At 33.1% G+C, this 17,754-nt stretch overlaps 2 protein-coding genes across 2 annotated transcripts; both read right to left on the minus strand.

The window, feature by feature from the left end:
* Positions 1-2,149: 2,149 nt before the first annotated feature.
* LOC102607776 (probable hexokinase-like 2 protein) lies at positions 2,150-5,069 on the minus strand. Its single transcript, XM_052444419.1, has 8 exons — positions 4,493-5,069; positions 4,245-4,395; positions 3,952-4,131; positions 3,631-3,705; positions 3,148-3,474; positions 2,940-3,070; positions 2,622-2,703; positions 2,150-2,535 (listed from the first exon to the last, which is right to left on the minus strand). Exons 1-8 carry the CDS (start codon positions 4,768-4,770, stop codon positions 2,212-2,214), a joined length of 1,548 nt encoding a protein of 515 aa, XP_052300379.1. The 5' UTR covers positions 4,771-5,069; the 3' UTR covers positions 2,150-2,211.
* A 5,053-nt stretch (positions 5,070-10,122) lies between these two features.
* LOC102607288 (transcription factor bHLH25-like) lies at positions 10,123-12,746 on the minus strand. The gene is made up of 5 exons (XM_006466324.3): positions 12,627-12,746; positions 12,270-12,374; positions 11,542-12,135; positions 10,925-11,308; positions 10,123-10,798 (listed from the first exon to the last, which is right to left on the minus strand). Exons 2-5 carry the CDS (start codon positions 12,303-12,305, stop codon positions 10,724-10,726), a joined length of 1,089 nt encoding a protein of 362 aa, XP_006466387.2. The 5' UTR covers positions 12,306-12,374; positions 12,627-12,746; the 3' UTR covers positions 10,123-10,723.
* Between the last annotated feature and the right edge of the window lie 5,008 nt (positions 12,747-17,754).

Raw genomic sequence — 17,754 nt, forward strand, 5'->3', positions numbered from 1 at the left:
CACCCATTTTTGGAGTGGGGAGTGGGACTCCCATTGGGGGAGGTGGGAGTGGGAATCCACTCCCACCTCTCCCATTTCTACCATTTATTTTATTTTATGTTTTATAATTAATAAAATAAAATAAATAATATTATATTTATTTGAATAATAATATTATATTTAACTAAATAATAATTTACATTGATTCTAAGTTAAAATTATTTTAAAATAATATTATTATATTAATAGAGAATTAATAAATATAATATTATTATATTTATTTTAAAAATAATAGTACTATATTTATTTAATATTAATAATAATAAATACTTTATTCTAATAAAATATTAATTTTGTACTAAATAATATTATATTATTATTTTATATAATAATAAATTTAATATAATTATATTAAATAAAATAAAATAACATTTCATTTTATATTAAAATTTATAATTTATTGTTCATAATTAAGAATATTAATAATTATAATAAATTTACAAATATAATAAAATAAATATTATTCATTAAATATATTTTTTATTAGTTTTGTAATTAAAAACTATAATTCTTTAAATAAGGATAAAATTATAATTTGAAACTATTTACTCCCAATCCAAGACAAAGTAAACACATAAATTGGATTCTGATCTCCATTCCATGCTTCTATTCCAGTGTAAGTAAACAACCTACTCCCACTCCCACTCCACACTCCCAATCCTAGGATTCCCACTCTTCAGGATTCCCAATCCAATCCAAAAAATAAACTCTACCTTAGATATTGACAAAACACAATTAAGAAATCTAATGATGTAAATTAAATGAAGGAAATGGACAGTGGGATCTTGATCTGATGTAAAGTTTTCTGCCAACTTTGTGTCTCTAGGTTTATAAATAAAGGCTAAAAGGATCTAGAAAAGGTAGTTGGCCAAATTTCAAAAGCATCACTAGAATTTTAGATTCTTCCGGACTAAAAGATTGTCCCAAATAAATAAACACTGACTTGAATATCGAAATACCTTTTGTAAGTACATCCTTGAGTTCGATTAGTGGAATTGTGCATCGAAATACTTTTTTGCATGTACACCATTGGGTTCGATTAGTGAAATTGTTCGAAGATCACTTTCTGTAATTCAAAAGCTACTAAGGTGAATGTTGGGGGCCTTGGCCTACGATTTATGAGTATTCAATCAAAAATACTAGTTTATTGGGTAGAGTTATCTATCCTATTTATTTACTCGAGTATCTCTCTTTTACTAATTAATACGGAACACGACTCAACAATCCCCTCTTCGAAGGAAAGCACTGCTGGACTCTAGTCATTTTATCTGACACATTTGAGTTGTTCCACCCCCACATTTTGGCTACTAAGGTCTAGTTCAGACACCAATTGTTGGAGAGGCTTGCCTAGGATTTTTAGGTATCGAATCTAAAAGATTAATTTATTGGGAGAAGTGACTTATTCTACTTATTAACTTAGGTATCTTTCCTTTACTTATCAATGTGGGACACAACTCACCAACGAACAATTATAATCCCTTTTTAATTGTCCATAATTGCCTTGATTCTTATACTTGAAAGTTTTAAGTACTTCCAATGTATTATAATATCATTTTCAGTAAGTGAACATAACTTTCAATAAAATGCAATTATTGGTATGAAAGAAATGTTATGTTAATACTTAGTTGGCATTAAAACGACGCGACTTTTAATTTTCAGTTATTATTGAATTTTATTCCTTTCTTTCAAGAATTAAATGGTATAACAAATTAACAAAGTTTAAAAACTATAGTCGATTGATGAGTACTTTTAGTTATGCATTGGTTTATTAACATGTCAATTATAAGGCAGCCTTTGGTTTAAAATTTTTGCTTGAAAATGCAGAGGTAACTGACAAAGAACAAGATGATGTTCAGCATATAGATTTGTCCATTGCCTTATAGCTCGAGTTATTTTCAGGTTTGAATGGTTGTTGTCATCTGGGCCCTGAACCTCGTAACTGCAGCAAGTGCCGGATTGCAAACGCAGCAGTACATATTCCAATAATTTGTTCCCTAGCGGACAAAAATGTAGCCATGTAAATTCTTATAATGGACGTTTTCAATTATTATTACTATTATTATTATCATTTTCCAATGATACTGATAAAATTTGAATAGGGATTCTCCGTGAATTTCAAAAGATTCCTAAAGTACTGACTGAATGGAATATATTCTGACATTCAAGTGAATGTTAGGATTCAGGATTCTGAGTCTGAGAAGCGGCAAGAAAGAGAGCTCCAGCTCCAGAACCCCCGTGAGAAGGTTCAACTATTACATTGTCTGAGAGTTCATTTCCTAGCATTTCCCAAACACTGCTGTGCAGATAATTTCTGAAGATTCGGTAGTGCTCATAAAGTCCGCCTTCCACATTCACTACGCTTTTCTTCAGCTCAATTCTTCCAAGCTTCTTAATTATTCCCACAATTCCAGCTGCAGCTAGTCGCGCCGCGCGTTCTGTAACAATGTCACATACCTCTACTACAACTTCTCTCGCCTTTGGTGTAGAATCTGTTATCTGGAATATGGTGGATGCAGGAGTTTAATTACCGATAAGTGTTAATAGATACCATTTTGTTGCTTATTTTGTAAAGAAAACTTTACCCCAAAAACTTCTTCAAGTTTTTCCCTGACCAGTTCATGGTCTTCAGACGTGTCTTGATGCATGGTAGCCATGTCAGGTGACCTAAAAACAAACAGGAGAAAACATATCAGAAACAAATAAATATTCAATTATTTCTTACTATGCACACCACTCTTATTTGCCAAGTTACTACATACTGATTATTCATGAATAAATCTCAAGTGTGTAAGTTTTGTTCTCCCTTTGATGACACCTGTGGCTTTTTATCATAAACTGTGTCAACCAATTGCGCTGGTTCGCTGCAATTTGGATCGACACTACTTCCTAATCTTTCATACCTTAATAGGTATGGCAGCATAAGCTTTGGTGGGACAGTATCGCCAAATAGGTCTGCTTCTTTGGCCATCCTCAGCAAAACTCTTCTGACAATCTCTCCCAAATACATTCCTGAAACAAGTTTTTCGAAAATCTGAAATAAAACAAGTATCAGAAACAAATGCACTAAACTCGTGCCAACAGAAACATTCCAATACACAAATGTCATACCATGGAGCCAGGATTCAAGCTTTCAGCATCCAAGGAAGCATCAAATTCGGTGACTGGAAAGGAGGAGGAACTGAAGTTACCCCATTCTGTGCTAATAACCTGCAATGTTAAGCTCAAGTATTTACCATTCAGTGCAATAATACAGGGAATTGAATCATGAAAGTAACTTACAATCTCGCCTGACTTCGGTGATGGACCCTGCCATTTGGGGACTGCTTGTGATGATTCCACATAGGCAGCATTTGTACCCGTTCCTAGAGTAACAGAAGCTACAGAGTCTCTGTTGTAGAATCTGCCTCCAGCCAAACTTCCAATAGTGTCATCAACCTGCTCAAGATCTTAGCTGGGTGAGTTGCGAAGAATTCTCATCTATAATGGGGAACACGAACAACAATTTAATACTATACAATACGTACAGTTTATAGAAGAATCTCGAACATACAGAAAAAGGAAAAGATAAAATGGGCAAACGGAGTTGATTACCAGAGCGTAAACTCGCATATTCAAATCGTGTTTTGCAAGAGCTTGGTTGATGTTGGTTACCAATGTTTCTTCCACCTAATTGCGGTATGTCAAATTTCAGATTAGGGGGACACGTGCTTCAGATTTAATCAACAAAAAGATTCAGTAGTAAAGACATTATATTATACGACGAAATCATCACTAGTGATATTTGCATGGTTTTAATTAAAATAATGCAAAGATCATTGTTTCGAGTTCTCTTCTCCTGTATGTAAAATGACGGGTTAGATTTATATCTTCCAGTATATCTTTTGGTACCAACAGAAATTAAGCAAACTTAACTGTGTCATTGGCCGCAAAATTCTTCCATTTTATGGCCGAGGGTGAGAGTGTTGTGACTTGGTCCACCGAGTGTGACCAGGTGTAACCCAATTTCTTTTCTTTAGCTGAAGTATCATTGCCATTATCCGGATGAGCATTAACAAATTTTGCAAATTCCCCGGCAATATAGTCAAATAATTCCTGATTAAAGAGCAGTAAAAGCCAATGTAATTTTCACTACATTTCATAGAACTGAAGCAATAATAGCAGTATGAGTTAAAAAAGTAATTTTGAAGAGAGCATTGAAATCACACCTGTGAAGTACAGCACATCACATCGGAAGGAATAGAAATCTCTTCCCTATGCAGATCAGAAATAGGCTCATTCTTCCCTCCAAGTCTTGCGCATAAGATCAAAAAATCCGTAGCTCTCAAATTTATCCCATAATAAAGTCCCTTCTCTTCTCTGTCGCAAAAATAAAATGACATAATGACATATTATGTGTGTTATATGATTCTGTATAAAACTCTTGAGAATGAGGGCCTTCGAAAAGACGTAATACCCATTTGGAAGTGAAGCAAGGTAAGAAAGAAGCATATTCAGATCAGCGGTAGTCTCATTGGATGCCAAAGAGGCTTGCATTTCAGACACCAAAGCATTTGCCACCTGCCATAGTCTTGGGACAGGAGTGGCACATTCCCTTGCGAATTTGCGTAGAATTGTTTGAGTTTGCTTCCACCGTTGCTCTTTCCTTCGCCTCCGTTGCCTCACCAGTGCTGCTACCGCCGCAATTGTAGCAGCTGTGCTCACTGCTGCCACCACTACCACTTCCTTCCTCATTCCTCCACTCTTGCTCTAAGACATCATTTTGGTTTTATTTTATTTCTTTTGACTGTGTTCCATTTTAAAATTATCAATTTCTTTTTCCCTCTATTCGAAAATGAATTGAGAGAATAACAGAAATCCGTTACTCCCTCCGTAGAGGAACGGGTATCAAGGATGATGGTTGGAACATCATTAGCAAAACGTGGGTTGTGGCGATTGGGCAAAACTTTTTGGACCAGCGAAATCCATGTTGGAACGTAATTCATTCCTAAAATCCTTCATCTACGTACATGATTTCCAAATGAAACAGTATATTTTGGCCGAATAACGCACACTCGAAAATATGCAATTTTATTCCATTTTTGGGCTCGTTTAAATCTCTGTACCGAACCCAAACTTAGTAGCTCAGCTAACTCCACATTGGGCTTTACGTCGTAAACAATTCAGACTATCTAACAATATTGGATTTTGGAACCTCGTAAGTAATGAAATTACTAATAACATATTTTAATAATATTAATTTCTTGAACTCGTTACCAAAAGAGGGGATCGTCAACACGTTCAAATGTAATAATATTATCGGTGGCAAGAAAGTAAATTTGGATAACAAAAAGAGAGTGAAGAGGAAGGTAATTGAAAGACAAAGATGACGAGTATGCTGACTACCTCTTTTTGCATCAGCCCAGTCAATTACTTTATGGAGGTGGTTCACCAAATGTCACGTAATTCAGTCGCCGGTCAAAGAAAACCTTCTGGTTTTCACCATGCTTTTTGCATTTGTGTCCCACGCTGCCACTCTAAAAAGTAAACGATATCACAGTTGCACTCACCTGAAATTTTTTTAAGTCTAGCAAGATCATACATTTTTCTTTTTAAAATATAAATCTGCATGAATACCCCTTGTATTTTTATTATTGTATGTTCAGAAACATGTGTTTTCCTTTTACATATAGTCAATAAGTTATGAATCATGTGAATAAACCGGTTTCTAAGCTAACAATATTAATCTGTAAGACATAATTAAGAGCTATATACGTAAGTTTCTAAAAGAATTTCATGTTCAAAATAAATTGCTCTGTCTAGCCTCGTTTTTCTGTCTTCGGAGACATTTGATGATCATTCATAATTTAAGAATTTTCTTGTTTTTGTATTTTTATATTTTATTCAGGAATATTATCATTTAACATATTTTTTTTCCTGACATATCACTTCATTATCAAAGTTTCTAAAAATTACTTTTCCTCACTTAATCTTTTATTTTTCTTATTATTTTACCTTCAAACTATTAATTTTGTTAAGAAATTTTTGATGTCATAAGATTATTTTACGAATATCAGTTTATAAAGCCAAAAGTATTATAATATTTATAATTTTATCAATTGATTAGTTTAGATATATAAAATGGTCAATTGATAGAGACATTATTTCTTTGTATATACTTAATTTAGAGTATCAAATTGTACTTCCATAGTTTAGGGTACGTAAACTTTTACTATAATTTCTATTAATTTTGTTATTTTTAATAGTTTGATGATAAAATAATAAAAATTGAAACATTAGATAGAAAAAAGTAGTTGTCATAAATTAAGTGGTAAAATGATAATATATCCCTTTTTATTTGTTACTTGTTACCTGATTTTAAACAATAAGCTAAATTTCAATTGAAGCGTTAGATTATCCTCAAATTTTTTGGACACAAGTCCTCTCAACATAGTTATGCTTTTGGAAAAATTAAGACCATTATAATAAATATTAATTACTAAACCGTTATTTGCAAATATAATAACAAGGACAATAACATGCAAATATGATGGGTAAAAAAAAAAATCCCATAACTAATGCGATTGAGTTTATTTGTATTTGTATCTTTCATATTTATGTACAACCGGAGCTTACTTCATTTAGGTGCCCCAGGCATAACCCGTTAGGTGAGGATACTTTACCATCAAATAAAACATTATGATTATGTACTGTTTGACAAAGAACGTGACAAAAAATTATTTTAATTGTTCTCGTTTTATTTTTGTATGTCGTGTAATTAATTGTCATTTTCATAGCAAAAGCCCGTCTCATTTTGAATAAGCGATCGTTCTTTCTGTCTTCATTTTCCTCCTTTTCTATCTACCTCTTGACTTGCAAATATGTGAAAAATGAGTCTTAGCTAGCCACTTTCCAGTATTTAGAAACCAAAGGTTGAAATGCAACTTCGATGACAAAGTGCACCTCCTCGTCAATTTCCAATGAGTAAAATTTGTGCTGCTAAGACTCATTCATTATACATTATTCATGAATTAAACTTTTCTTTCAATATTTCTGGATAATCTTTGTTATAGAAGAACTTTTATCTCCAGAACTCAGCAGCTACTTATATATATCGTTAATGAAGATCAAATTCATGATTTTTTTTTTAAATGGTTCATGGACACAAGTACATATATACAAATAGAACTGATAAAATAGATCAATGTGTCGTATTAAATTTATACTGACTGAAACACGACTTATTTAATAATCGTGTCAAAATATTAATAATTCATACTCATTTACTCGTGTCATGCTCGTGTCAAATAATTGAATTGTTTCAAATTTCGCCATCTCTATATACCTTTATATACGAATCCAATGACGGAGGTAATGTTAAAACCTCATAAATGAGTCTTACCAAGGTCTAGTATTGGCAATCTCTTTTCAAATAAAAAAAAGACAGCTTTGGAAAATAAAGCTGTGCTTATTTGAATGGATAGGACTGTAAGAGTAGCTTGGAAAAACTTTGGAACAAGTGACTTATATAGCGAAATTAAAAGAAATCAAAATATCACATCATTAAAAAAAAAAAAAAGAACATGATGAGTAGTTAGATTTTACACGCATCACACTTGAAGGTGCTTTCTATTCGACGTTATTCATTCATTAGGAAAGTAAAATCTACCTGCACTTCAGCATTGACTTTTCGTTCATTAGTTCACGAGGAACACACATTAAATGCTAAGATTTCGTATTAAATTTTTTATAGTAGATTCATAATTAACAAATGTATTTGAAATTATTCTAGAAAAAATGAAACAAAAGAAACAAGAAAGCTAAGATAATTATTGTATACAGTCAACCCGATACTAAATATTAGGGTTGGCAATAGGAATGGGATGAGGTTTATCAATCCCAGTCCCGTCCCGTATATGCAAGTGAGATAAAAAAAGGTCTCACTCCCATCTTTATATTTTTTTGGGATAAAAATATGTCATAATCCCGTCCCAAAAAACATGGGATCCTGCGGAATCTCATCTCAATTGAAAAAATTCTCATTCACAGTTAACAATGAGACGGGATGGGACGAGATTTACCAATTCCAGTCATGTTTCCAGTCTCGTTCCATATATGTAAGTGAGATAAAAAAATATTTTACTTCTGTCTCTATATTTTTTTGTGGGACAAAAATATATTTTAATCCCGTCTCAAACGGGATGGGATCCCGCAGGATCTCGTCCCATCAAGAAAAATTATCATCTCTAATGAATACAGAGACGTATAATAGATCGATATGAATATTATGAATCGTACCGTAATAAAACCGTATTTCATTGTGGCGCAAATTAATGTCCACGATCTGTCCTTTTGTAGGGAAAGAATGGTCACATCACATTCTATTAATTTCGTCAATGCAGTAATGTGAACTTAATGAAGAAATTTCATATCTTAAAGAAATTAGAAGAAATCATTTGGTATCAAGTCCTGGCCGGGTGTCCAGCTGCGTGGTGAATGAACATTTAAATCTTAATTAGATAATTTAATCTTGGAGCCAGATTTGCTGGATGCTATTTTTGGAATTCTGTGAACGTGTCAAAAGCAGACGACTCAGAGTTTTCTGGATTGCAAATATAACTTCTCCTCCTCCTGATAATTGATATACCAAAAAATGTGAGTCAACGAGTATCCGTCTGTTAGATGTTTCAATCATCTAGAATGTAAAGCTTGTATCGATTATTGCTGTAGCTATTGGATCACCGACCACTTGGCCAAAGTCCAACTAGAAGGCACAAAATCCATAGAAGTTCTCATTATCATCAATTTGTCTCCAGTAATATTTTTACACGTATTAGCCTGACGACTCTGACTGTTTGATGACGTGGAGCAAAGAGTTGAGGCCTGAGTGAGTGTCAAATGCCTTGTAAAGAAAAAGAAAACCTTCATGTTAGAAATTATGACTTGTTAACATTGACTGATCGCTATTAACTTTAACTGTTGTAATTTGTGAACCAAAGTTGGTTGGTGTGAGTAGTTCGGCACTCTCACTTCTTAAAAGAAGTCAGGAGTTCAAGCTCCACTCTCGCATGGAGTCACCATTTTGGCCAATATTTTACCCCTTATGGGCCGACCCGGTGCAAGTGAGAATTAATCTGGGTTATTGTACGGGCTTAAATGTGTCTTCCATAGTAGGGGTCCACTCAGGACCACCTCATGGTTCAGACAAAAAAAAAATTATTGTAATTTGTGAGTGGCCCAGTAAGATGAAATGATGGATTATCAAAAATTTTATGTTACTTTTTCTTAATTTAACGGTAACTTAATCTCTTTCCATCTATGCGAGTGGGGTTAAAATTATAAACTTCTTATTTTTACATTAAAAAATTTTAACATTTCATACCCATAAATATTATATGTTACTTAATTCAGCAAAATTCTCGTATTCTACAGGGGGGGGATTATCATCAAGAAATTCAATTGGAAATGTAACAACTCTAATCTAACTGAGTGTGATATTGATAATGAGTTAAGACATTTAAAAGTAAATTTTACCTAATGTGTGCATCACAATTGGCATTAGAATTTTCATTCCTTAGGAAAACCCTCGTCATGGACAAAGTAAACTAGAAAGAGCTAATAATACTTATTGCATATGATGAACTGCCATGAAAGTTGGTCCTAAAAAAGAGAGATGGATTGTAATGACTCTAATTGACATGTGAACTTATAAGTAATTGAACTCTCTCTTCTTACACATTAGGCCGCGTAGACATCAATTCTAAGTGGATTATAATAATTGTTAAGTTAAAACTCGGTGCATGAATTTATAAATACTCGATGTCCCTCTCTTTTTACATGTTGGTTTTTAAGGATGAATACACCCCAATGCGTGCATAACAAAGAAAGATTGTCATCCCAATATTATGAATGCATTACAGTACTTGTGACCGATTATTTTCCATATTAATTCAACTAACGGCTCTCATCCTGAGTAAATTGAAAATGAAATATGATGGTCCACATAAAAGTTCATTTACATACTATTGCGTGGAACTGCTCAAACCGATGAAATAATTCGCGATAAGTACAATTAGTAGGGATACCAAATAAAATCTAGGAAATTAATTGGAGAGAAAGTGCAGCATCACCATTGTTATCACATTACTGGAACAGTTACAGACAAAGTTGGCATAGGGACACCTTTCTACAGTGACCCGAACCTGAGAAAGATATTTTCATTTTCCTGCGCAATTCCTACTTCCAAAGGAACAAAAACAGACCATTTAAATAGGTAACTAAAAGAGGGGAGAAAGGCATCATACATGAAAAATAATCCAAGCCTCTCAAAAGCCCCTCCAAAAAGGCTGCTTGGTCTCAAAATTAAATTACAGGACGTGGGTACTTGAACGTGGTCAACTGATTAGCTACCACGCAAAAAACTAGACAAAAACCCCACTGCAAATTAATTTCGACCTCTTATTCAAAGTATTAAAAAAAAAAAAATCGACCTCGCAGTAAAACAAATTAAGCAATGAATATGGCAGGAGGTGGTCTATGACTGTGAACCGATTGCAGGTCTTTTGACTCGGTAACAGGATCGGGAAAAACGACTGGAACAATTAAAAACGATAAAAAGAAACTAAAATTTCTTAAGCTGATAGTTTGGGTTGCTGACAAATACAATGATCTTCACGACAGAATTAATGAACTTTCATGGTTGCCCTTTTCACATGAACTTCCGTAAAGCTGGCTGTAAGTTTTTCACAAGATCCTTTACTGTCACGTCCGATTCAACGTCCATCTACAATACAACGACAAGGGACTTGTTATAAACTCATTTATTTAGTGACTAATAATATAAAGAGGCTGCACTGCTGCAGGTATATATTAATGAATTATATATGCGCGTGTGTGTGAGAGAGCTTACCTGAGCGGCAACAGTGATATCAACAGTGGAATTTCCGAAAGGCAAGACGTTGCAACTGAGGACAGACAAATGATGAACGTTTTCGATTTCGCTTAGGATGTTTGCCAAGTGTCCTTTGTTGTTGTTCTTCTCGCAGTGGATTCTAATGAGCACATCTCTATCCGAAACTCTGACTTCGATTTCGGGGAGATATTGGTTGGATTGAGCGTCAAAGTTGATATCAGTTGGAGAGGTTTCATCATCAGTGTAAATCATCTGAGATTTCTTCACAATTATCATTGACTCCACTGTCTTCTTTGATGTCTGTTCCTCAAGTGCCTTCACACGTTCTTGAAGTTGTTTCAAGTATTTGATAGAATCTCCAAGGATAGAAGCCTTGTCCGTCTGCAATTAATCACACATTAAATTAATTAGTACACAACTGATTAGTTACTCATCCTTGGGGAAAGGTTTACTTTTATCTAATTAATGACACTGACTACAACCCAGTTTATTTTACCTATCACAGAATTAATTCAGATCGCACGAATTTGCAAAAAATTGTTACCAACAAATTGTAATCACATGTAGATAGATGTACTCCCCGGAAAAAAAAAAAGGATTAAAGGAAAACACACCTTTTTAAGGCCAGGAACAAGAGCTGAAAGAGCAATGAACCGCTGGTTGAGCTTCTCTCGGCGTTTTCTTTCAGCAATAACATGATCTTTAGCATGTGAAGGATCTCTAATCACAGAACTAACCCTCCTGGGCTCTTGCACTTTTTTTTTGGAACAAAATTGGTCTAAGTAGGAACCCTGAGAAATCAAAGATGATGAAGAATTGATATTTCCGTGAAACGACGACCCAGCGACTGTAGGTGCAGGAGACGAGGTCATCGAGTTCTCAAAGGAAATGATTTGGGACGAAGAAGGAGAAGCCTTTGGACTTGGAGTGATGTAAACTAATTCAGTGGTGCAAGAAGAGTTCCAGCTATTGGTCTTTAACTGTTTTGCTGGCCTCTCAAGTCCATGTTCAACTGCATGATGATGATATTGATACTGGTCAGAAGCTTCACTGTACGAACCACTGGTACTGTCGGGTTCGTGTACTGAGTTTTTGGTCGGATAATACCCCTCATGAGAAGGAAAAGATTGAAAACTCAACCCATCCACTAAGCAATCAAAAGGGCTATTCGTTTGATATTGATTGAAGATGCTCGAATCCTCCATTTCCTATAAATAAAAAATTAAAAGAATTTATCAGAGAAATTAGTAATTTTGATGATAACAAATAACCCATACTCTTCTTCGCATTTAATTCATATAGTGCGTAAATAACTTTCATATATATAATAGTCTTATTTTACCATTTCAGAAACCCATTTAGCTGATGACAATTCCATAGTTCTGAGCCTTTTTTTTCCCCCTTTTGGTTGTGTATTTGAAGCAAGAGGTGGACTTTAGAACTAAACCTGAAATATTAGACAGAGGCACCGGGAAATTAAAATAGTTATTACCAAATTTTCTCTCAGACTAATTCCAAGATATCTCTCACTATAACTCGAAGAAAGAAGCTTCAAATTTAAAGGACAAAAGCAGCATATATATATATATGCTCTAATGCTAATTAACTTGAGTACAACACCTGTACCCAAATCAATCATACACAGGATTCAGAATTTCATCAAAGAAGAGAAAGAGTAAAAAGTCAGTGGAAGCTTTACCTCTGTGCAAAGGAAGTGATGAAGCTGTGCAATTCCAATTGGACAGGATTGAATGATTTTCAATGTTTTATATAGTGGGTACCGTCCGCGTTTAATACTTAATTAATGTTGTTATCACACGTGTGAAAATGCTGTCCTTTGTTGATTTCTATTCATCTGAAGGGCCTTCATTGTCCTTGGACCCAAAAGAAGTCTACGAATAATGCAATCCCATTTTTGTGACTAAAAAATTCTTGTACAGAATATTTTTCTTAGATGTGAATACATAGATATATATGTTTCTCTCGACATATATATGCTGAGTTCCGTCCTCAATTATTGTCTAGGAAAATAAAATTTTATAACACATTAGTTATATATATGCGTATGTATACGCACGACAAAGTTTTATTAATTATTCTTATCATTACTTTGGACAGAAAACTGAAGTATGACATTTTATTTGTATCATGACATCGTATTTGTATCTTATTACCTTTTTAAGGATCATGTTACAGTAAATTACAGTCCAGCCAAATTAGAAGCTGAACCCAGGTCTCATTATTTACTTATATTTATACTAATATGATTGATTGTAAGTTATTGTAAATATAACTTGATAAAAGCCCCTCTTAAAGGTTACCCCCCAAAAACTGAAAAAAAAAATACTTTGGGCATAATGTTTTCAATTAAAAAAAATGAAATTAAAGTCTTTTTGAAAATTCAAGATCGCATATACTCTAATAGTTTAAGAGTCATCTACCTGTCGCTTATAATACCCCAACTTGATGGAAGTAAAGTGTTTCAGTGGTTAATGGACAATCATGGTGTTAAACTTTTTCGTAACCAATAGTGTTTCACTATTGCATTCCAGGTGCATCGTTGTATATGATTTTATTTAATTTAATACCTTCGTAAATTCTAAGACTTTGAATTTGAAATGCATATAGGACAAAAGGTCATATGCCGAGTGCTCTCGTCAAAATGTAAGGGGAGAGAAAATCTTAATCTAAGGATTTTGCCAACGTGTGACAATTTGGCAATTATGCACGTGGGAATGTGGAACCTCAGTGGAAGCTGCAGCCTGCAGCTATCAGCTTTCCCCAGTACGGTGACAGAAAAGATGGCTTTGGCTCCCAAGATTACGAACAAGGTACGAAAATAGTCAAATCAATATAAAACATGGTTTCTTTTCGGCACGGAGCGGAAGCGGACCAGCTTTGCTCTTGCGATAATGATTAATCACATCATCTATATACTATATGTATATATAAGAAAAAACCCTTTTTTAAAAAAATAAAACATTTATGGTTTTGTTTGATCTAGTTAGAAGATTGTTCAAACAGTACAATTGATTCTGTAAACATGATCTTTGGGTTTGTTTAATGGATTTTGAGATCTAAATAAAAGATACAATTATTAAAGGGGGCTGTTGAATTATTCATCAATTGCCAGTTGGAATTAGCCATATAAAATGGGGATGAGTTTGGGCACTCACTGTTCCAGCTCATGAACTACAGATCTGCGCTAGATCTCATAGGGGAGAGGGAGACCTCATCCACAATATTGGGAAGATTATTTATCTCAGTAATTGGCTAACATATTAAGGAAAGAGAGAGTGGGGAACGACCAGGTCACCCACCGAGCTCACGATGTGTTTTAACTTAACTTGAACTTTATTTTATTTTTGTTTCTAGATCAACATTGATTTAGACGTTTTCGTACACTCACGTCAATATAGGCGTTATATTACGAGTTTTTAACATTCTATACATTGACATTTCCACGTATCAAAAAAAAAAAAATGTCATTCTAATTAATTCATATTTCACCAATATTCATATTCATTCCCACTGCAGAAGCAAAAGAATAATACCCACTTAATTTCAAAATAAGTCCCTGGACCTTAATAAACAAAAAAAAAAAAAAGAGATAATGAAATTTAAAAAAAAAGGACTTGTTTGGATTGTTAATTTCTCCATGTCTTCTAGTTTTGTTTCACATTTTGTTGAAGTTCAAACCATAATTTCTTTGTACATGGAACTGTAACTGGACAAACATTTATTTAATCCTTGATGGTAATAATTATATAATTAGTTTATTAAGACAGTAGTTTATGTAATTATCTATAGCAGTTATTGGCCTATTACCCCCCCCCCCCCCCCACACAAAAAAAAAAAGAGGCTAGAGATCAATGGTTCAAGTTAAAAAGAAATTGCCACTTGGGCTTGTAGCCCAGTGGTGGACCATTGCCCTCAAAGTTAAGCATGACTATGAGGGCAATGGTTCGAGTCCCCACAGACTCAACATCCTCCAATTAAACATAATTGTGTGGAGATTTCTATAAACATCTTTCTCCCTTGCGAAATGCGAGTGGAGTAGAGACATCCCTCCTCCGTGAGGGGTATTTGGGATGGGCATGTACTTCATAGAATAAAAATGTAATAATATAAGTCTCATGTATATATATCTGATTGTAAATATCAGTGTAATGACCTGCTGTCATAGCAGTTGTATATATATCTGTGTAATGCAGTAACCTGATGCTTAATCAGTTTAAAAAAAAACAAAAAAAAAAGTTAAAAAGAAATTAATTATAATAAACGGGACATAGTAACTCTCTCACAAGCGCGTTTCTACATTTGATCAAATATATTTTCTGGTTTGGCATGGCTGAGGGATTATTGAGTAGCCTAATAATAATATTCAAATTATCCATTGAAAATTTTTTTCCCTTTATAGAATTCTATTTTTCATATTTAGTTTATCACACTTAGTGCTCATTTGGGATTATTTTTGAGAGAATTAAAAGTAATTTTGAAAAGTTAAAATCTAATTTTGGGTTTTGATAAATTTTTTGAGAAATCATTTTTAAAACTAGTAAGGTTCACCAAATACATACAAGTGCTTTTAAAATTTAAAGCACTTTTAAAAATAAATTTTACCAAATGTTTAGTTTATTCTCTTTACAGCTAATTATTTCTACAATATAGCTAATAACAATTATTTTAAAATCTCTAATATTACCAAACTAGCCCTAAAATAAGAGGTGAACATGATTCAATTTGTGTCATAAGTTAAGATATAAGAAAATTATAGATAAACTAACAACAACAACAATAACCCACTCAAACAAGCAGCCCATCACATCGAGAATTTAAAAAAAAAAAGGTAAAATTGTTATTTTTTTAATGTTTAAATTTGTAAATAAAACAATTGTAACGTTTATGCATTTATATATGACTAGTTAAATTTCGCTCAAATTCAAATTTATTTATCTATTTCACAAAAATAAAACAAATAAGGCAAAGTAATAAAACAATTGTAGATTGGTTTTTTAAATAAATTATCATTGCAATATAGAGTGAAAATATAAATCTATTATTTCTAGATATCCCTCTTCTGATTTTAAATTGTGGTATATCTTGTATCCCTCGCATAACATTTGTTACCTCGTATCTTATATTTATTAATTTGTTTACTACAATGAGCTTAAATTTTTCCATGAATTAGAAACAAAGGAACAAGTACGCCCAGAAAAACATAAGTTGATAAATTAAACTTCAACTATTGGTGAACAGCTTGATCGGTTTGACAGTCTTATTCAGAGACAGTAATAATAGAGAACGACTAGCTTTTTTATCAGACTCATACGACAGTAACTTCTGGCCAAAGCTCAAATTCGTATCAGTATAGTCCTGTCCTTTATTCTTTTTTAAACCTTTTGATTTTCCTACAGCTATAATTGACAGTAGCTTTCAACCAACAGCGTGATTAACGGGTGACTATGAGTATCTAGTCATATAATTCTTTTTATTATTCAATTATGACAAATCATGTGGTCATCAATTCCTTACTTAGTAAATAACGTAAATTTTTGGTATTCCGCCGAATGTAAATGCTTAAAAATACTGCATTGTCCAAGGAGTTATATCCAATCTTGAGAAAGCTTGTTCATAGGGTTTTGTTTAAACAAGAATATAAATTTTCTAATTTAAAAATGCTAATCTTTTTTAAATAATGACTTTGAATGTAATACCATATGCCATCTACATGTACATGTCAAGATGTCAGTCTACATTTGTGTGGTAAGATCGAAAGAGCTAGAGATCACATGATAAACGTGGTTACTAATAATAAATGTAAATTAAGTTGTAACTACACTTTCTTCTTCGTCGATCCTTCTTTTCCATTGATTTTGATGCTAAAAGTTAAACCATAAAATATTTTTTAATTTGAAGGACTGTAGAGAGTCAAAAAATCTGGTTGAAAGTGCATCATGAAACTGTCACTAATGAAAGTTAGTTGACGAAAGTTTTTCTAGCGGTGCCCACCAAACATGGAACTGAGTTGCTCAATAATTTGGGAAAAATGAATATTAAGTTGTTTGTTTATTTTTTAAATTAAAAATCTCAAAATCAATATTTTTATATTTTATAGATACGTGAATGAACCCTCTCTATATATATATATATAGATTATAAGTTAATTACTTTGTGATCGATGATCATGAAGTTTAAATGCGAATGAGATACCGGCAATGACTGCCATCTTAGAAACTAAATAGCGTATCAATCCTACTTTATAGGAGTTCAAATTTTGTTTCCTAATTCCTAGCTAGCTTTTCCCACTAGTAAGGTGCCCAAAAATTTTAATGCACCAATTGGTTAAGAATTGGCAGCTTCAATAAATTCCATTACGAAATGTAAAGATACTAAAACGAGTATACTTGGCGTCCTTTCTTTACCAAACTCAACGTTTCTCAATTATTAGATGCAATTTGCAATGTTTGTTAATCATATTCAAATTATACCACTTAGAAAAGTCAATTACACAGGTGATCGTCTCTAAAAATGTGCAATTAATAATATGTTACAAATTAAGTGAAATTTTCTTGTACAAAAATGTCAACTGATGTTTAGCTGCTTCCTGGTTGTGGTTTCTAGAAGTATTTCAGAATGTCAACACAGAATGAACACGGTTATGGGAGTAGGAGACGAATACTTGATTTTATGTTAAGAAAGTTCTCATTTAATAATATTAAAAATAAATTATGTGAAGCTAATTGTCATTATATTAGTGTTCTTTCTTATGAATTAGACGTATGGTTTTGATTTGAAAGTCTAACAGTGGCAACTTTCCCCGCTTT

Source organism: Citrus sinensis, chromosome 7, assembly GCF_022201045.2.
Source record: "Citrus sinensis cultivar Valencia sweet orange chromosome 7, DVS_A1.0, whole genome shotgun sequence".
NCBI lineage: Eukaryota > Viridiplantae > Streptophyta > Magnoliopsida > Sapindales > Rutaceae > Citrus > Citrus sinensis.